General features: G+C 39.6%; 1 protein-coding gene across 1 annotated transcript in view; it reads right to left on the reverse strand.

Annotated features, from left to right (window-relative positions):
- SYNE1 (spectrin repeat containing nuclear envelope protein 1) overlaps positions 1-22035 on the reverse strand; it is a gene marked incomplete at its 5' end in the record, with an annotated part of 264160 nt that overhangs the window by 102189 nt on the left and 139936 nt on the right. The window contains 13 exons of the mRNA XM_082481847.1: positions 4185-4324; positions 5610-5796; positions 7901-8023; positions 9426-9611; positions 10994-11131; positions 12896-13078; positions 15306-15458; positions 16251-16406; positions 17033-17198; positions 17433-17695; positions 18533-18751; positions 19744-19888; positions 21371-21708. Coding sequence (XP_082337973.1) covers positions 4185-4324; positions 5610-5796; positions 7901-8023; positions 9426-9611; positions 10994-11131; positions 12896-13078; positions 15306-15458; positions 16251-16406; positions 17033-17198; positions 17433-17695; positions 18533-18751; positions 19744-19888; positions 21371-21708 — 2397 coding nt within the window. The remainder of the gene's footprint in view (positions 1-4184; positions 4325-5609; positions 5797-7900; positions 8024-9425; positions 9612-10993; positions 11132-12895; positions 13079-15305; positions 15459-16250; positions 16407-17032; positions 17199-17432; positions 17696-18532; positions 18752-19743; positions 19889-21370; positions 21709-22035) is intronic.

Here is a 22035-nt window from a genome sequence, read left to right on the forward strand (position 1 = left end):
TGTCCTATTTTTTTCCCCCCTTCTGTTCTATTTCCATTTATCTGAGGAAGACGAAGCTTCTCCACATAGTGCATGCCATGGAAATGAGGTCATGTGGTAACAACAACTGTAAAAAATGCCCCATTCAGCTCTCACCAGAAAGAATGAATTGTTCAGACAATAACTCACAGGGTCTAACGAGATCAAATGTGAAACGAACAATCAGTCCTACAATAAGATTAAATGCAGACTGGATCACTTTTTGCCAGCGTTTGGATAAACTCTGTTTTAATCTTGTTTTGGTTTTGTGTCAATCTTCAGAATTAAACGCTGACCTGCACACAGTACTAAACTTTCTTTAAAAAGGCCTCGGCAACCTGGCCTAAAGCAGAGTATATTTTAAAATCTTGGGTTTTATGGCTATGAAAGGGTCTATCTGCATGACCAAACACCTTCACAAGTTTGAGTTTAGTCAGAGAAGAAAGATGGAAATAAATAGCCTTAGAAACTAACTTGTCTTTCCTCCTACCCTGTACTGCTGCCCAGTTCAGTATCCAGTTTCAAAGACTTCAATTAATATACTTAAAATAAAAAATGGTGGAAGATTTTCACATTTCTGCCAAAGCCATTGTTCCTGTCTCCCTAGAGGCCCAGCATCATCATAGAATTTTGATCTAGAAAGTGAAAACATTTCTATAAGCTTGCCTGCTAAATCAGTGATTATACATTCAAATATGTATTTCTGCTTTATTTTTAAATCTGCTTTTATTTCTTCAACAAACACAAGGTTTCCTGAAAAATAGCAACAGAAGTTACAAGACCTAGTAGGTAGAACAGTAAATAATCACAACGTTTTTTAAAAAGTAAATAAGATTACTGCTCCAGGCTGGTAAAATGAAAAGATTTTTTTCAGCTGTATAACATTTTCAGAGAACTGCTTCCTCAAAATTAGAACAGTCATGGCGAGAAACACAGAGGTAGACATGAAAGCAGTACAAAGACTGAGGATGACACTTTACTGCTTGGGTTTCAAAGCTACCTGTTCACTGTCTGTCATGTTAGCAACAAAAGGAGCTGTTTCGGAGCTCCAAAGCTTACCTTGGAGACTAGGCAGTCTTGAGTATAAAACATCAACTAGGATCAATCAAAAACCAAGCCACAACCAAATCAAGCCATACTTTTAATGTCTAGCAGCTGGAATAGTTACTGCTCTGTTTGGCAAGAACCAGTCATTCACTAATGTTCAATGAATGACATCTCTGGGGCTCAGTGGGGAATTATTGTCATTCCATATACTCACAAAACTCCATCAATATTAATGAGATGCAATAACATTTGTGGCATTAATATCCAATGCACTGAGTATCTAACATACCTTTCAACTGCAAACAAAGAAAAGGAAAAGGAGGCAAAAATGTCATTGTGAAAAAATAAAGCAACTTATAATAGCAGTGTCCTATGAGGTACTGTATTATCCATTCAAATAATTTACAAGTATGGAGATACTTGACCACACTATCTGAAAGTCTAAAGAAACACGGTTCAGAAAACATAGTCTAGAGCATAACTAGTTACATAGAATCATAGAAAGGTTTAGGTTGGAAGGGACCAAGGTCTGGGAAGATCACCGAGTTCTAACCCCCCTGCCATAGGCAGGGACACCTCCCACTAGACCAGGTTGCCCAAGGCCACGTCCAGCCTGGCCTTGAACACCTCCAGGGATGGGGCCTCAACAACTTCCCTGGGCAACCTGTTCACCCTTACGGGCAACACCTTATCACCCTCAAAGTGAAAAATTTCTTCCTAATAGTAATACAAGCTTCCTACAAATCAGGGCATACTTTCCTTTTATTTTCTTCCTCTTATTTTAATTCTAAATATAGCTACTAGAAATGTCCCTTTAAGTTCTTGTTCATGCAGGCTTCAACAGGGAATCTGGTAACTGATGTTTTCTTAAAATAATAACACACACAACAAGCAACTTGACAGACTTGCCTTTTGAAGTAGTAGAATAACATAGGGTTCAGTATATCCTCTTAACGCTACACTTTTCCACAGGTATTTAGCAGAGAAAATATGAGCCAAAAATCTACATCCCTCAGCCTTTCAAAACTCCTTACCCCTGAACATGGAAAGCTTGCAAGCATGAAACCTGTCCCCTCTCGTTTATCCCAACATGTGCAATAGAGTAAAGCTGCTGTCTTCCTGCAGACCTTTAGAAGGACTCCTAGCTTCCAAAATTGTTCAAATGCAGATGAAGCTTCAAGCTTTTAATTCCTTCCTCCAGCAATATTACCCTGTCACTGATATCTTGCATTCTCTGTTCAAATGTTCTGGAACAGTAAATAGTAGCATTTTTAATTCAGTACTAAAAAAAAAAAAAAAAAAAAAGTGTTTGTTTAAGCAAACTGCTCTGCATTTAAACTAAATAACTTTTGTAACAATTGGATAGAAAATAAGCAACACATATAACATTGGGTTATAGTACATAATTGCACATACAGCTTTTAATTCAAAGGTAAAGAAATGGTGCCATCTGGTGCCAAAAGTGACATACAGAGTTCAGTGGTGCATTTTCTACCCCAAAATTTACACAGCAGAAAGGGGAAGGGGAAAGGGGGTCAGGACCTCCCATGCCAGCACAGCCAGAAGACTGCACAGGCACTATCCCGACTCATTTGAGGTCTGAAGATCAATGAGTTTGAAGGCTGGACCTGTAACTCCACAGGACAAAACCCTTCCCAACAACAACTTTGAAAGGAGCCTTTGGAGTGAACCTTGCAGACTTTTCCTCCAAATCTACTGTGGTTTTCATGTGATTCAAGCCCCTTGGTGTTCTTTTACAGAATTTTACTGGGATGGAAATAAGTAAGTACTTTAAGAGACATGTGCAAATGGGAATCAGTGACAAGCGGTTTTCCTCAGGGATTGGTACTGGGATCAGTGCTCTTTAACATCTTTGTTGGCAACATGGACATTGGGATTGAGTGCACTGTCAGTAATGTCAATGACACCAAGCGGTGTGGTACAGTTGACGCACTGAAGGGAAGGGATGCCATCCAGAGGGACCTGGACAGGCTAGAGAGGTGGGCCTGTGCAAACCTCATAAAGTTCAAGGCGGCCAAGTGCAAGGTCTTGCGCCTGGGTTGCGGCAATCCCAAATGCAAATACAGGCTGGGCAGAGAATAGATTGAGAATAGCCCTGAGGAGAAGGACCTGGGGGTGTTGGTTGATGAGAACCTCAACATGAGCCAGCAGTGTGCGCTTGCAGCCCAGAAGACCAACCACATCCTGGGCTGCATCAAAAGAAGCGTGTCTAGCAGGTTGAGGAAAGTGATTCTGCCCCTCTACGCTGCTCTGGTGAGACCATACTTGGAACATCGCATCCAGCTCTGGAGCCCCCAACATAAGAAGGACATGGATCTGTTGGAGTGGGTCCAGAGGAGGGCCACAAAGATTATCAGAGACCTGGAGCATCTCTCCTCTGAAGACAGGCTGAGAGAGTTGGGGTTCTTCAGCAACTTTCCGGTACTTAAAGGGGGCCTACAGGAGAGCTGGAGAGGGACTCTTTATCAGGTCATGTAGTGATAGGACGAGGGGTAATGGTTTTAAACTGAAGGAGAGTAGATTCAGATTAAATATTAGGAAGAAATTCTTTACCCTGAGGATCTCAAGGCACTTGAAGAGGTTGCCTAGAGAAGTTGTTAAGGCCCCATCCCTGGAAGTGTTCAAGGCCAGGCTGGATGGGGCTTTGACCAACCTGGTCTAATGATAGGTGTCCATGCCCATGGCAGAGTCATTGGAACAGGATGATCTTTAAGGTCCCTTCCAACTCTAACCATTCGATGGTTATGATTCTATAAGGATCGCTGAATTAGCAGAGAACACCCGACTAACTGTTCACCATTGACTTCCGGGATGCTCCTCAATCAAGTACCTATGTTAACTGTCCCTTAATTATGCAATGCTTTCATTTGTCACAATGTTTCCTGGAGATTAGGACACATCTAACTGAATAAATAAGTGAATACTCCACACTGTACCAATAGCATGAGTTTCCTATCTGTTATTTAGTCTATCTGCTCAACTAGCTTTGAGCAAGCCTGAAAAGCTACTCAGCTAATTTATGACTGTTGTTTATGAAAATTTTTCTTGGGTCAATGAGCTGCCATTGAGTCCATGTTGTTGCATTTTGGCTCTCTTACCTCATGACGTGAAATCTGGACCTGGAGTTCCTGGATGTTGCCAGTTGCTATTGGCTTGTCTTGGATCTCACGATGGGCACCCTCTATCATTTGCTGCAAGTGTTTCATTTCTTGCTCATATTGCTCATACTGAACCACTGCTTCCTATAGAGGGGAAAAAAAAATTGAGTGTCAACATGAAAATTAATATTTACTTAGTCCAAGCATGACTGATCTGCCTTCTGAAGTGGAGCAAGCTTACATCTATCTGTCTGACCCTTGCATCTGGATAAGCAAAGCAGTAATATAGTCAGGAAAAAGTCCATTCAGAAATACTGTGAACTGCAGTGAATTCAATGGTTTCATTTATTCAACTGTTTCCAAAAAAACAGTTCATATAATGTTTTAGGTAGCAAACATACGGAGCTAAAACTTCTGCTTCCAATAAGTATCTGCACCAAACATGTCCACCAAAACACAGCATTGTCTAGTCTCATGGTTTTACCATAAACCATTTTCATCTGCTTTTTCACTTCAAGTCTCCATTTATGAAGTGGAAAGACTGTATGAAAAAGTTAGGTTTTGCAGAAAATACAACTGGGAGAGGATTATGAAGATTGATCCAGATCATTATGCTACCAGTCTTGTATCAGTTCTTTCTATCACAGATTCACCAGCAGTTTGTCTAACGTGTCTTTGAAACTTTTTAGTGTGACATTGTAACATTCTTTGTACTTAAGTATCATTAAGTATCCTTAATGACCAAAGTCTCTTCTGTTATCTAACTTGCAGCTCTGTAGTTGTAGCCTAGATCACTGCGTATTTTTCTGTCACTAAATAGCAGGAAAGAAAAGGTTATTCTCTTCTTCTTTGGAAATATCTTTAACATGTTTAGGTATGAATCCAAACAATCAAACAAACCCTAGTTTTCTTTTATTTAGCAAAACTTGAAAATACAAATTTAATAAATGGTGAATGACTCCAAAATCAGAAAGCAAATATATATATATTTTTAAAAAAGAGAAAAATAATGAATTATTTTTATCCTAGAAAGCTATTTAATTAACTCAATAGTTTTTATGCAATCATTATAAGCTGTTGAAGTTATAAAGATATGTTACTTTCATTAACTGATTGTACATATTATAAAATTAACCTGCATACAATTGTATATTAGCTATCTGTCCAGTTAATCCCATCAGCATTACAAAAAAAAAAAGCAAGATCAAGGAGAGAACAGAGATGAGAATCGGCTGAGTAAATCAAGAATTAACACGACCAGGAATGTTAAAACCCTCAAAAACTTGGAGTCAGAAATGACCAAAACTTCATGGGGAACTTTCTCACGGTACTACACGGAAAAGTGGCATGAAATCCTCCGTTTTCATCACCATTTGCAGGGCATCATTTAAGTTACTCAGAGCAGTTCATGGGACGGAGCGGCACTTGCCTGCATGATGTTGCACTGCTGAATGGCGGTGTGCTGCAGGCGGCTGGCCTCCTCCTGGAGCCGAAGGGCACTGTGGCACATTGGCAGGCTGGTGACCACCTCTTCAGGAATCCTCAGGGCGCTCTGACAGACTTGTACTGCGTGAACTTTTGGCTTCAGTGACTCCATTTCTGACAATAGATGCTAGAAACAAAGTCAGTGCCACAATAAGCCGGTTCTGCAGAACTCCCAGAGCATTTCACACAGCAAAAGAAAAATAGTGATGAGTTCAAGCACTAAACCAACCAAGCAAATTTGATTATCTGTTTTCTATATTGAATATAAGCAGGACACACTTTGTCTGGAGTAGCTCATTCTAAAATGAGTATTCTTTTAAATACTAGTTAAGCAAAATTCCCATTTAATAGGAATAAAAATAATTAATAAAAAAGCACGGTAGTACCTATTTCTAAGTGTCTAAGTATAAAAATATTTCTGTTAACCTATTTGAAAAAAATATCTGTACAAAATCCACAAATCAAAGCAGCATAGGAGTCATTTATGTATATGCATATTTTAATATTAAAATACAAGTGGAACTCCCCACTAAGACACAGAAGCACATTTTCAAACCAGCAAATGAATCCCATTGTGTTCACAACCTTCCTTTGAAAATAGAACGATGTCTGAAAATGTTGCTTAAAATTCAAAGGCAATCAAACAGAAAGAAACACAGCCACACAGAGATCTTCTCCTTTGAATAATCACGTGCTATATGCCTTTGTTAATAATCTGTTCTTTTCACAATGTCCATTCAAGCTGCCTGTTCATATGCATGAGAAGGGTCTAAGTGCAACGACTGGAGAACAGATTTGATCAGCATTCTTTTTATCTTCATTGGGGAGTTTAAAGTATTCCCAGATAGAAAAACAATTAAAAAAAAAAAAAAAAGGAAAAAGGCAAAGTTGACGAAAAGGGCCCTAGCACATTAGAAAAAGATTTTAAGTTCAACAGATATAAATCAGTTAGACAATGTGTATGTGGTGCACAGTCACCTCCCTTCTCCTATACCCTACACAGCAAGGTAGCTAAGTGGGTCTGGAGTGCATACTGATGAGAGGACTGTGGTTTGCTCTTTATTTCTGTGCCTTCATGACATATGGTGGATAATCTAACCAGAGATTTGTTATAATGACCTATTCCTTGGACATCACTGGGGAGGCCTCTCCTGTGGCAGTCCCCATACTGCTGGCAGAGCGTGTCTTTACCCTGCAGTTGGCACCCAGAGGTACCCTGGGGGCTGCATGCCAGCCAGGCGCTCTCCAAGACCCCCTCTCTGGTCTGGTGAAACAGGTGGGCAGGGGCTTACAGGCCCTTTCTGTACAAAAGAAAGTCATACTGCGAGACCTGTCAGAGCCAGGACAAAGAATACACACAAACAGTGCAATCTCCATATTCCTTTAGTCTTACAGTGGGTGATGTGTTCACTTACACTCTTCAATGCCATATTCTGAAATTTGGCTGCCAGTCCCTAGAATAAAGACTGCATATTTTAACCAAAAGGGAAAGCTCTGCACATTTACGTTTCATCCATATGTTTTTCTGCAGATTTTAATCCTAAAGTGGATCTGTTGACATTTAGTTTTCACTAGCAGACTAGGACAGTTAAATCTCTCCATTAGCTTGCAGTAAGAAATATTTCTTAAGCAACTCAGAGAGCTATAACTTGGGTTATTTTTCTTGTCATGAGACTTAGACCAAAAATAATAAATTGAAAAAGTCTATACTAGGCCAAGTGCAATACAGAAAGCAGCAATATCTTATGGAGATAATTCAACTAAACATACAAAAACATAACTGGGCTTAATGAAAAATGAATTCTCTCTTAGCTTTCCAGTTGATTATTGGGGGAGCTAGCAAAACACTATCTCATTGCATCTCTATCTGTAAAATGGTGATAACAATCTAGACTTCCTTTTGAAGTACTTTAAGAAACTGTTGATGAAAAGCACTGGATAAGAACTGTACTTGATTATTGTTAGTAGTATGGATTAAACTTGGATTGGATGCATGTTTCTCAGAATTGCATCAACCTAAGAACAGGCTCATCAATGATTATACTTCAACCATTCCCTTTGAGGGCATGATTTTTCCCATTCCATCCCTTACTCCCTTGGCAGTAATTTGGGGCTAGACTCTGAGACAATGACCCACCTAAGAACTACCTCAATCTCTCTCACCAACATTCATTATTCTTTGTGTAGGCTCACACTACTCAAGTGCTAACTTTGAGATCCTGGCCTTTTACCTGTCTGTGAGAAAGTTGCTCTTTCAAGCTCAAATGCCCGAGCTCTGGAGACGTCAGTGTGGCTTGGGCTTGCTCCAGAGCGGCCTGCAGGGCTCTCAGCTCAACTTCAAATTTCTTCATGTCCTGTAACACAACACATTTGCTTCAGGGATAATTTAAAAAAAAAGGAAAAAAAAAATCACTATAAATATATCTGTCTGGATTTCGTAGCTACGTTCCCTATATGCAGTGCCAAAACTAATTCATGGTTTTAACAATGAATTTTGAATGTTGAACATATTGGATAAAAATACCAGTCATATTACAGTCTTGAACAAGAGGCCTCAAAGTCAGAGCTATTATTTTAAGTAATTTCTCAATTTCTAATACAGCCTGTGCTTTATAAAGTGAATTTCATAAAGTTCAAGGCCTAGAAAGGAACTCAAGGTATCCTCTAGTCATCCTCCCTAAAAACAAAGGGCATAAGCTCAACATGAGCCAGCAATGTGCTATCGTAGCCCAGAAGGCCAACTGTATCCTGGGCTGCATCAAAAGAAGCATGGCCAGCAGGTCAAAGGAGGTGATTCTGCCCCTCTACTCTATTCTCGTGAGACCGCACCTGGAGTACTGCATCCAGCTCTGGAGTCCCCAACATAAGAAGGACATGGACCTGCTGGAGCATGTCCACAGGAGAGCCACTAGGATGATCTGAGGGCTGGAGCACCTCTCCTATGAGGAGAGACTGAAAGAGTTGGGGCTGTTCAGCCTGGAGAAGAGAAGGCACCAGGGAGATCTTATCGCGGCCTTCCAGTACCTAAAGGCGGCCTACAGGAGAGCTGGGGAAGGACTTTTTACTAGGGCATGTAGTGATAGGACAAGGGGGAATAGCTTTAAACTAGAAGAGAGCAGGTTCAGATTAAACATTAGGAAGAAGTTTTTCACTTTAAGGGTGGTAAGGCACTGGGATAGGTTGCCCAGAGAGGTTGTAGAGGCCCCATCCCTGGAGGTGTTTAAGGCCAGGGTAGACGTGGTCCTGGGAAACCTGGTGTAGTGGGAGGTGTCCCTGCCCATGGCAGGGGGGTTGGAACTCGATGATCTTCAAGGTCCTTTCCAACCTAAACTATTCTATGATTCTATGATAACTGTCTTATCTACAGACTGTTCTTAAAGACCACTAGCAGTGGATTCCCACTTAGATCTACAGACAACGTATTCTTCTATTTCAGGAAATGGCACAATAGAAGTCCCAATACAGACACTTTTCAAGTGTCTAAACATAGGTGCTCAGTGCCATTTGAGACACACCATAATCCCCAATACATCCATCCAGAATGGGCAGATATGACAGGACCTGCAGGAATCTTGTCCCCATCTGGAACAGCACCTGAAGGCAGTATCTCACATGGCGCAAGACATCTAGCTTTAGACAATACAGCCATGCCCTTTATAGACCACAGATACTCTGTACTGCTAATAGTCTCAGAAGCATGATGCACTCACCACCCTATAGCTGCCAGCTAGCATTAGAAAAACTGCTTTCATATACCTTGGCAGCATCTTGGAGATTTGGTAGCCGCACTTTGATAACTTGCTGTAATTCCTCTGTCCGCCGCCCCAGTTCCAGCACTTGCTGTGACATTCCTTCAGTACAGTATACACTTGCCAGATACTCAATCCTTTCACTCATGGCCTCAAGATCACCATGAATCTCTCCGGACTCATCAAGCATAGTCTAGGTGAAGATATGAACAAACTGAATGCCAGAGTTGATCTTCAGATAGAAAATTTCTGTATATAAGTATATTCCTGTTCTGCAAATTCCTCAATTTGTACACATCTGTAAGCATACAATTAAGTTCCTCTGATTTCCTGTAAGGCTTAGGCAATATGCTTAATTCTGAGTGCATGCCGAAGTGCTTCAGTTTATGGAGACTGTGAAACAAAACAGTAAGTCGAGAAGCTTCAGCAGCTGTACTTACAAACACATTCATTTTAGTGTTTTGCTATATGCACTTGCCTGTAAAAATATAATATACACAATTTATGGATAGGATTTGTTCTGGAAGCCTGGTGTACCTAATAGAAGCAGCAGAAAGCACTTAGGTGCAGTGTTATAGCAGGGCAGTAGTCATTAATGCTGCCTAAAAAATGGCTACCAAAGTGTTCTGTGGGATGGCACTGGTTAAGCCCATATCCTCATCAACTTTTGAAGCAGGGAAAAAGCCTCAGCAAAACCAAACCAGAAATGCTAACTCCCAGCTATGCTCAGGATGAGTTGCCTGGAGGTTCCTCTTCAGGATAAGAAAGCATGGCATACCACGATGCCCCGGTGTAAGTGAACGCAGCTGACAGTTAACTAATGTATATAAACAAACCATAATTAATGCAGTCTTATTTTGGCATTAATGAGACATGATCGTCTCATGATGCTTTGATTTGTTCCATGTGGTCATGTAACAGTGGGTGAGCTTGAACCTTATCAAACTGCTCCCCTGATTCCACACTTACTCATTTCACACACAGACACACAGAGAACAAATTGCACTGTCACAGGGACAGGAAAACACTCTGATGCGAGGTGCTCAGGATGCGACTGGAAGAAACTCAACTATCGGGTATCAGTCCGAGAACATTTGGGGTGAAAAATCATCAGATGAGAACAAAGGCTACTCCAATTTAGCATAGAGAAGAAACAACAAACAAACAAACAAAAAAAACCCCCAACAACCAAGCCTGAAAATTGTGTTTGGTTAACTAAAGTTTTAGAGGAATATTAACTGCAATGAGGTACTCAGTGTGATAGAATCACAGTGTATAGACACGCTCTTCAATCAAAAGCTGCTATGAAGCCAAAGTACTTGAGTAAACATAGATGTCAACTTTGAATCACATAGTTTTATTCAATAATATATCTTAATTTCAGTCTTCAAAACAGTTCTCCAAACCAAATTAATCATCTTTAAGATCTGGGGGAACAATCGAAGAAATCTAGCATTTTAAGACTTCTTTCCTCAAGGAAAGTAAGCAAAAAAAGTGTAGGAAATAAAACTTCACTGCTTAAAAAATAACTTATTTTATACACTGCCCTTTACATTTCATGGCTCATATAATCACCTGGTAGGCTTTAAACTGATCACGAAGCTGAGAGGAAGAATTCCATGTTATACTACCATGCACTAGGATATTTGCTTTCTCGATCCATTTCAGTATGAACTCCAGCATCTCATTGTATTCTTCCAAGTGTGAAGCAGCCTGGATATAAAAGACAAATCCACTCACTTAAGCCTAAGATGTAATTCTGTACGGTTCTTACAGAAAGATAAATTTATTTTTACTTAATTTACTGTTTTTAAATTGGGGATAGTTTTAACAACTTTATCTTACTGTTGAAAATAATTTAATTACTTCTGTATTTATGGAGTTAAAATAGGTCTGCTTCCAGTAACAAGCATATTTATTTCAGGGGAAAAAAGGCACTACAAGAATGTAGGTCACACTGGGAAAGTGCAGATGCTCAAATATATCCCCAGAGGGTATGCTTCCTGCACATATTCAGCCTCACACCTAAGTTCCAAAATACCTTCTTGCTCAGTTTGTGGCTCACTGCAAGCCTCTCTTATGTAATTTCTTACTTTTCATTGTCTCTTTCCATGTCATCCCCAGAATCACCTTTATCTAAAACCTGCTTTGTCCACTCACCCTGTCATATTTCCAAAAATAGAAAAGTTGCACTTATTTCAAAATAGAGGACAAAAGCTCTGCTTTCTGATTAATCCAATTTCTATTTAACAAAGTGCTCTATTTAGTTCAAATTTTCTTCTCACTTAGCCAGAATAATTTCACTGATCTTTATGCATTTGTCATGTATGAAGGATAGATCAAATCCTAGGTAACAGAACTGTATTTGCATGCAGTTTGCCTTACCTATCATTTTTTTAATGATAGGAAGTGGATTTCTTGGTGCTGATAAAAAATATCCTAATAGATAAATCCCTTCACCAAGTACCTTTGACTCTTACTTTGATAGTAATTTTCTATCTCTTTTTAAAAACAACATTTTAGAGGAAACTGAAAAGAGGATCATGAAATATTTCTCTTTTTCATGCCTTACAGAAGCTTCTTTATGCATGCAGAAAAGAGAACTCATAATTTATCAGGGTATTGAACTATAGAAAATCCATTTCTTTGCTTTTAGCGAGACTTTTTTTGGATAACAACAATTACCAAAAAATACATAAGAAAGAGTTTCAGGAACTTTGAATGGGCACAAGTTAGAACACAGGAAGTTCCGTTCAAATACACGGAAAAACTTCTTTACGGTGAGGGTGACAGAGCACTGGCACAGGCTGCCCAGGGAGGTTGTGGAGTCCCCTTCTCTGGAGATTTTCAAGACCCGCCTGGATGAAGTCCTGAGTAATGTGCTCTGGGCAATCCTGCTGTAGCAGGGGAGTTGGACTAGATGATCGCTAGAGGTCCCTTCCAACTCTGAAAACTCCGTGATTCCGTGAACCACAAGGGAAGCATCTTTATGAAGGCTGAAGTGTTGCATAAACATTATGCATTATCATGGCCATTGTATCTAGGCTTTTCTATTTAATCTACAAATTATACTCACCCCCTACAGATTGTGACTACAGCAAAATAATATTTTTTTCTTTTTTAATGCTGCAAATATAGGTAACAGTGATAAGACAGAGGCCCTGAAAAGTTCAGTGAAACAGTATTTGCTGGCATGCTACTGTTTGTGGGAAGGTCTATAACCTTTTCAAAGCACAGGAGGAACCAACCAGCAGATGACTGATGGAACAGGATGTTAAAGCAGCAGCACAGAATTATTCCACCCTCCTGATCTGACCCATCTGTGCCTCTCTTTAGGGTGTGATGCAAGCCCTGACTAATAACAGGCAGATGTGACAAGGAACGCCCCTTCTTGCATAACTACAGGAAAATAAATTAGAAGTTTGCATGCTCCTTCTGCTTCTGAAAGGGAAGAGCAGAAAGGATTTGAGGTCGTACCTGACTAAGCTTGGCTGCTCTGTACTCAGCCTGCTGTATGGTCTGTTGGTGCAATGCAGTGAGTTTCCCTATCCTGTTCGCCAGCTGCTTAGCCAGCGGTACGTTCTGCTCTGCAAAGTCCTGGACTGATGCATCTAGTTCCAACAGCTTTATATTGCAGCTGTCCAACTCTTCACCGAGGATCTAGACAGAAAAACAAGAAAATCAGCGATCCAGGAAGTGTTAGCTCTCTGGTTGATTATTCCTAGTCCAACTTGCAACTTTTATACCCTGTCCAAAGTCTCCATAGTTTGTTCCATTTTTATTCTGGCTTGAAACCAACAATGCTTGTCTAAGCAGGAAGGCAGAACAGCAGGATGTTTGGTCATCTCTGAAATGTGTGCCATTACTTTTTCTTCTCTGACTTCCTGGCTGAAATGGATAACAATTTTCCCTACCATAGCAAAAGACTGAGTCACTTCAGAGTGACATTAACTGTTCCTGGCCATCTTTCTGTGTTTGTTTTTGAAATTAATAGTCAGCACACATTGCCATGACAAGGATTTTTATACATTGGAAAGGGATTTTGTCTTGTTGCTGTCTTAAAATATACCCTTACAAACTCAGAAATATGTAATTACTCATTAATGCTTCAGAAAAACTTTTCATTTGAAACTTGCATCTTCATAGCTTGATGCTGACACAGGAGCAGTCTGAATACCTGACTATTTCAATAGAAACAGATTTTAAAATAAATTTTCCTTACCATAGTTACAAAGTTTCTGAAAAGTTTAAAAAGGAAACCTAAAAGGTTTTCTGTGTTTCTCATAAATTGATAATACAGTTATGGGCTACAGTTTCTTTGGGAGGGAGTACTGTTTTGTTGTTTTTTTTTTTTTTTATTTTTATTTTTATACCTATGGTGTTAACAATTATTTGGTTTTGTAATATAAATAAAATATGTCTCATCAAACTCTCTAGTCCCCTTACAATTATTTTTAGAAATATAAATTGCAATCATCAGACAAAAATTGATTCAGAACACTGCTCTAGCTACAGGTGCTTCAGAAAGGTACATGAAGGTCTTCAGGTTAGGGCTGTCCTGGCAGACACACTTTAGAGTATTATGATCAACTGTTATGATAAACAAATATTATTCCATGAACAGTAACATGACTTAGTGACATAACCATCTACATGTAGACATAAAAACAGATGTTGAACTACTCATCTAAATACAAAGACACACATATTTCATGCAGGCATAAATAAATGTCTCTACTATAGAAACGATGCAGAATTTATATGCTGTTTAAAAGTGAGGGAAGGATCCACTTGACTTGGGTCATGTGGCTTTAAAACAATTTTTTATTTTATTTTTCACTGTTTCAATGTTAACATAAGAATATTTACTGCTGTAATCAAAGCCAATTCAATCTCAGGAGTATCAGCTGAGTGCTGACATAAATGCAGTTGAGGGAAGTTTATTAAAACTCCAGTAAGAAAGTTTTGTCTATGTAATGTGGGGAAGCACACTTTCCTGGCTTTCTCCTCAAGATCAAGGATCAAGGAGATACACCAATTTTAAAGGGATATATTTCGGTGATACCTCCTGCAAAGTAAATGGTACTTTGGAGCATATTAAAAGCAACTCATGAAAATAAACAGGTAGTTTTTGACATACCAGACAAGCCAAATCTCCTCTTATTTGATATGCTTTTCTTACTTTCAGACAGCAACTTAGCCAAGTTTATCTTTGACTAGTTAAAAAACAAACCAAACCAAACCAACCAAAAAAAAACCAAACCAACCCACCCTCAAGCAACCTCTGCCCCGTCTATCCCCCTCCAAAATCCCCTGTTCTCATGATAATCCTAACTTGGCCATTACACCTCAGTAGAGATGATATTTCCTGTGTAGTACATACCTAAGATTAAGAAAACCGACAAAAAAGAATCAAGAGTCCCTTACATTACCCTTAACCGCACCACTAGTACTTTACCTCATTATTCCACCAAATGATATGAGATGGACTACTGGCCAAGTAAAATTTTATCGCAAGTAAAGGTGTACTGTAAAGAATGGTCTTTTCAGTCCAGACTGGGACAAGGAGCAGTTTGGGAGCCTCTTAGGTTTTCTCAGATTGTGTTCATACTCATTAGAGGGAACAGCATAACTGTGTCCACCTGACTTGCTTTTACTCTCAGTTACTTCCTCCAAGTTGTGTTACTCACTCAAGTCCCTGTATGGGTACTTTGCAAAGAACATAATTAAGAAATCTCACCAGTCAACCTTTATTTCTGTCCATTCCTCTGTTGAACTACATTAAAAAAATGTACCATGCAGGTCTTCCCAAATACAATGTTGGTATGAAGTGAACGTACCAATTTAGAATTCACGTTATAACCAAATAAGAGAAGCCTTAACTTACCTTTTGTTCAACTTTAGCTTGTGCTATATCATTGGTTTTCTTTTTCAGTTTGGAAAGAATGGCATTTAGTTCATTTGCTATCCCCTGGATTTTCTGACCAAACTCTTGATTCAATGTTTTGATCTGCTGAGTTTCTCTTTCTTTGGTTTGAATCTGTCAACAAAAAGAATTAAAGTCAGTAACCAGAAATCTCTCCTCCTGAAAGGAAATTAACTTTCATTTAACTAATTTTAATTTAAAGGAAGAAGGTAATGAAACTACTTGTCATGGTTTCAGTCAGGATATAGTTAACTTTCTTACTAGCAGCTGGTATACTGCTATGTTTTAGATTTGGGATGAAAGCGATGTTGATCGTGCACTGATGTTTTTAGTTGTTGCTAAACAATCAAGGCCTTTTCTGCTCCTCACACCACCCTGTCAGCGAATGGGTTGGGGTTGCACAAGAAGCTGGGAGGAGACACAGCTGGGACAGCTGACCCTAACTGACCAAAGGGACATTCCACGCCATATGACGTCATGCTCAGTATATAAAGCTGGGGGAAGAACAAGGAAGTGGGGGGACATTCCGATTTATGGCATTGTCTTCCCAAGTAATTTTATGCGTGATGGAGCCCTGCTTTCCTGGAAATGGCTGAACACCTGCCTGCTGGTGGGAAGTGGTGAATGAATTCCTTGTTTTGTTTTGCTTGCTTGCTTGTGCGGCTTTTGCTCTATCTATCAAACTGTCTTTATCTCAGCCTACAAGTTTTTCTTCACTTTTACTCTTCTGATTGTCTCCCTGATCCCAGCTGGGGAGAGTGAGTGAGCAGCTGCATGGTCCTAGTTCCCAGCTGGGGTTTAACCACAAAACTACCTTCTCATAGTTTGACTGCACTTGGTACTGTATTACACATAGTTATAAAGAAGGGCTGTAGAGCTGTAATACATTTATCTACTATGCTTTACCTGATCTTGTACAGTTACAAGGGCCAGCCCAACTTCTGCTAAATGAAGAGAGAGTTCAGAAGGCAAAATGGTATAAAGCCCCAAGTACTTATTCTGTTGTTGTTCAGCCATTTTTTCAACAGCCTGGCGATGAGCAGTTACTTCACCAAGGAGAGACTAATGACAGAAAAACAGTATCGTTAAGAACAATGGGAAAAAAACACATCTGTGTAAACTTAGCAAATGCAGACATTACACACAGCTTGCAAAGCTAATTACTTTCAATTTTTTAAATGGTTCATTAAAACAGTTGTATCTTGGGATTCCCTGTATTCTCATTTATGACTGTCTGCCCAGTTGTCCGTTTCTGTGTCACCACATGTGTATAGAAAATGACAATTTTTCAGCACCTCCTGTGAAAAGAGTTTATTTAATTTTGTTGCTCCCTCCCCATCCCAAACTGCTGAGATAGAAAAGAAACATCATATTCTGTCCATTCACGTTCTGTATTTCCCCCATATTTTAGATGAGAGGAGAAAAATTACTAAAAAAATGCTAGTACATAAAACTGAATAAATAAAAATACTTAAATATATATTAAATATCTTTAATATTAGGTATTATAGCTCATCAGGTACTTCATGCTTTATGAATTTTTCTAGTGGCTTACTCAAAATCTAATGAATGTTGTCTAGTTTGAATTCGTGGTGTTTAACACGCACTAGCAGTGTGTTAAATTACAATAAATTACAAATATTAAAATAATAAATATTGTAATTTAGAAATTGACAGATTTGATATACCTGTAACTCCTGAAGTTGAGTATCCACTTCTACATCAGGGCTTAATAAATATTCTTTTGTCTCCTGGATCCAGGACTTCACATTATTAATATCTGCTTCAACGTCCTCACGCTCCTTCAGCTCCTGTTTCACCATCTTCACACCTTTTTTCACTTTCTGTTGCATACTTCAGAAACAAAGAAGCAGTAACTATTTGTGAAGAATTAAGCATTGTCTAAAAACATTGCTTTGTCAAAAAATATTTAATAATAAAGATAATGTACGTATTCCAATATTCATTATAAACTGATGCTTATTTTAAGTATAATAACTAAAGTTTATTTTAAGCATGGTAATTGTTAATGAAAACAAAAACAAGACGTGAACTCTTATTACTGAATCCTTTAAAATATTGCCTTACTTGTGGCATCGATCTTGCATCGCTTTGATTTCTTGCATGACTGGTAGTTCCTCCTGAGACAGAGGCTTTATTTCCACATCCTGAAGCACGCTGACAGCATGCTGTTTGAGCAGGCCCAAAGATGACAACTGGTGCTCCACCTCCAGAAGAAAACTGCTGTGGTAATCCAGGAGTTCCAGAAGCTCTGTCTTGGATGCTTTTTCCACTGAGCTTTCTGGTAAGCGGCCTTGTAGCTCATCTATTGCTATGGTGGCTTTCTGAATCTATGGAAAGATATGCAGTATTGGCGGTAGCGAAATTAAAAAGAAGCTAGTACAACCGAAACGAAAAGGTGCTAAACCCAGCGCTGTACATTTAGATGCTGTAAAACAGTTGGAGTATAGGGCTTGTGCAGCAGCCTCTATAGCAGATGTAAATCTATGCTCTAATGTACTAGATCCAGGTAGCTAGCCCTAGCTCTTCACACTGGACTAGGACTTGCTAAGGGACTTTTTTGTCAAGTGGGTCCTCATATGTTTTAGCATTTATCATCTTTATTGCCATAGGACCTAGAACTCTACCCCAGGGCAGACTCATATTAGGCATAAGTCATACATTTAACAAAAAGATTATCCCCATTCTCAGAGAACGTGCAATCTGAGCATAAAATAATGGACAATGACAGAAAGAGAGAGTCAGGTAGGATATAAGGAAAAAGAGGGACACACAATCAGTGAACAGTGACAGGCAACAGTATCACTGCATAAATTCAGAAATGGCAACTTCATACTCCTCAGGGGGAAAAAAAAAAACAAACAAGAGGTTGACTAGAAAAGAACCATCTGGGTAAGGGAAACAGAGGAGAAGATTCTGAAGAACCACCAGAAACCAAAACAACTCTATATTTACTATCCTATGTCTGTATATAGAAGAACAGTGCAAGCCTTGGAGGCAGTGATTCTAAACCTAGGTCTTCCATAGCTGTTTTTTAATATGACTTAAGAAAAATCACTGTTATTTCCGCTATCAGCTTTCTCTACCATAAGACGATTAATAAGGCAGTATAATGACTGAAAACCTACGTAGTTAACAAAGGAGGATTTACCAAGACCAGAAGTTACCTTATCATTAAAGCCCTTCCATTCCTGCACTGCACCTTCCAAAATTTTCTCTTGCTCTTGGGCTACGTTCCGGAGCCGTGTCCAGCGCTGCCAAACTGTTGTCATGGATCTACTTATAGTTGCCTTACTGGCATCATTGCTAACTTTTTCCAGTTGTGAAGCCTTTTGTTCTAGGGCTGTGATCTTCTCATGAAAAGAATTCACTACAGACACGAGAGTCTGAAAAAGCAAAAATAAGCACTGTTTTCCTCATAATTATTCAACACACTTGCAGGCAGATGAGCCACTTCCATCCACTGCAGACAAAGAGGAGGTACCCTATGCTGAGTGAGCTGGTTGGGTCCCACTTTATTTTTCATATGCAATATACCAGCTATGGCTACTTGAAGCACCTTGTCCAAATGCAGCTCTCTGGAAGCGGCAGCAATCTGGTGTAATCAGATTTTCTCTTCCTTGCTAGACCCTCAAAAGGGATGGAAATGAGTGTTCAGGACCCTTCTCATAGCAAAGACTGACTTCTATTACAGTTTAAAAATGAAAGAAGCAATTCAGGTGTTTAAGCATCCATTTATATCATGTGTATCTCTATTGCCATTTTAGATGTCCAAGGGTATCAGGATATTCTCATGAAGCTGGAAGACACAACATTACTCTTAGGGGAGATTCCTGCCTTCAGAGACACAGCTGGAGACCAGACAGCATGTCTGAAGCATCACTAACTGCTTTTATTAAGGCAACTGATTAGCACCCTAAATACTAGAGGAGAAAGTAATTCTTTTAAGTTACATCTCTTTCTTTTAAACTAAACAAGAGTTAATATTAAACCCCAGCCTCTCCTGTCCTAGTAAAACTATTTCATGTGATCCAAAGTAGATGGATGCTTCTGTTGATCTGAATTTCTTGTAGGGTACACAGTTTTGGGACTGATGCACCCAAAGCTTTTAGGAACCTCCTGGTTCCTTCCAGTTCTCTACAGTCATAAGCACACAGACAGACATTAAGCTGAAAAGTAATTAAAAATATCTGTCCCGGTCACCCCACAAATATAATGTGTGTTCTTCCCAACCCAAAACACCTCTTGGTGTGCTATGACACAGTTAAGCGCAACAAGAAAAGATTTAAAAACTCAAATTCAGGTTGCCACAGGTAGGGCAACCATATGTTTATTTTCACTGAAGGAAAAGGATTTAATATACTTTTCAGTACCTTACCTTATGCGTTAACAATTTCTCTTCTGCTTCGTGAGAAGAAGCAGCTTTAGCTACTGAAAATTCAGATAACTTTTTCTCAGCCTCATTCATCACTTCAATAACCTTCTGTCTTTCTGTCTGGTACTCCTGCCACTCAGAAGCACACCTTAAAAATATAGTTCCAGAAAGAACAATTTAATGCAATATAAACCCATTAGAAAATCAGGAATATTGTTGTACCTAGTTTTCAATGTAACTGCTTAGTTTTGCTGTTACACCATATTTTCCAAGAAAAAGAAAGATTATTGGGAAAGACCACACATAGAAGCATATGCTCCTGATTTTCAGCTGTGTCTTACAGACACAGCTTGGCATTTAACAGCCTTTGACTGACTTTTCCTCAGTGACTTTGTCTATGTTATGTTTTAAATCCACCCAAACTTTTGGAATCCACAATATTCAGGAATAATAAGCAATATAGTTATGCTGCCTAAAAAGGTATTTCCTTTTAGTTCAAAATGTCTGCTTCAATTTAATTTGTTTCTGCATAGCTCTTGTGCCAGATGAAATAAGGGACAGTAACTTCCTACTCTTCTAGGTGCTGTTCCAAGCTTTATATCACAGTATCACAGTATCACAGTATGGTAGGGATTGGAAGGGACCTCAAAAGATCATCTAGTCCAATCCCCCTGTCGGAGCAGGAACACCTAGACGAGGTTGCACAGGAAGGTGTCCAGGCGAGTTTTGAATGTCTCCAGAGAAGGAGACTCCACAACCTCCCTGGGCAGCCTGTTCCAGTGCTCTGTCACCCTCACTGAGAAGAAGTTTCTTCTCAAATTTAAGTGGAACCTCTTGTGTTCCAGCTTGAATCCATTACCCCTTGTCCTATCACTGGTCGCCACTGAGAAGAGCCTGGCTCCATCCTCATGACATTCCCCCTTTATATATTTATAAACGCTAATAAGATCACCCCTCAGTCTCCTCTTCTCCAAACTAAAGAGACCCAGCTCCCTCAGTCTTTCCTCATAAGGGAGATGCTCCACTCCCTTAATCATCTTAGTTGCCCTACGCTGGACTCTCTCCAGCAGCTCTCTGTCCTTCTTGAACTGAGGGGCCCAGAACTGGACACAATATTCCAGATGCGGTCTCACCAGGGCAGAGTAGAGGGGAAGGAGGACCTCTCTCGATCTGCTAACCACCCCCCTTCTAATACAGCCCAGGATGCCATTGGCCTTCTTGACCACAAGGGCACAGTGCTGGCTCATGGTCATCCTGCTGTCCACCAGGACCCCCAGGTCCCTTTCCTCTACACTGCTCTCTAACAGGTAGCTCCCCATCCTATACTGGAACCTGGGGTTGTTTCTGCCCAGATGTAGGACCCTACACTTTCCCTTGTTGTATTTCAAAATTATAAAATTATATGATTATATAAAATTATATAATTTTATCGTAGTGTCCTCATGATCACACACCTAGCCAGTCAGCAGCAGAGGAGGAAACAGAATCCAAGAGCTCTGAATCCCAATATCCACTTCTCTGATCAGCAGCACAAACATTTTACAAAACTCCAATTGATGTTGTTATCTCTTTCTTTCATCATCAACAAGATGATCTTAAAATGAAAAAAAAAAAAAAAAGATGAATATACCTTTGCAATTGTTCTTGCTGCGTTTTGGCTTCTTGCTTTGTCCCTTTGGCCTTTTCCTCCAATGCAGCTGCGTCCTGCATCAGCTGCTCTCTTGCTGTGGCTTGGATAAAGGGCTCTATTTCAGACACAAGGCCCTGTAACTCCTTCAGGTGATTACTGAATTGACTTTCCGTGCTGAAAAAGTCAATGTGGTTCCTTAGGTTCTCCTCAGAGTTCTCAACATCAAGACCGTTTCTTGCTAAATGTAGAAATTCCTGAGCATCTTCAAGCCAGTCATTTGCTATCTGTATCACTTGGTAGTATCTTTGGCAGAGGCTATATAATTTATTCAAGGTAGCCTGAAATAAAAGGGAAAATTATACAGAGGGTCACAGACATAAAATTCACAGCAGCAACACAAGTATCCTCTGCTGACAGTCTGGATTTTGCCTGTTCTTGCTTTCTTTTCCCTTTATATCTAGTAAGTCTGGAGAGACTACATTAAAGTACGTTTGAGTGCGTTTGCACTTCTACATGCAGGTATAAACGCATAATAAGGAAGCATTTTCCCCCTCTCCCCACCAAGTCAACCATGGCAACAAGCCACAAGCTGAGTCATTAAAAAAAACCAAGCAGGATTATCAAAAACAATCTTTCCGTAATGATTACAAACATCAAGCCACAGA

Source organism: Vanellus vanellus (genome assembly GCF_965231255.1).
Source record: "Vanellus vanellus genome assembly, chromosome: 3".
Lineage (NCBI taxonomy): Eukaryota > Metazoa > Chordata > Aves > Charadriiformes > Charadriidae > Vanellus > Vanellus vanellus.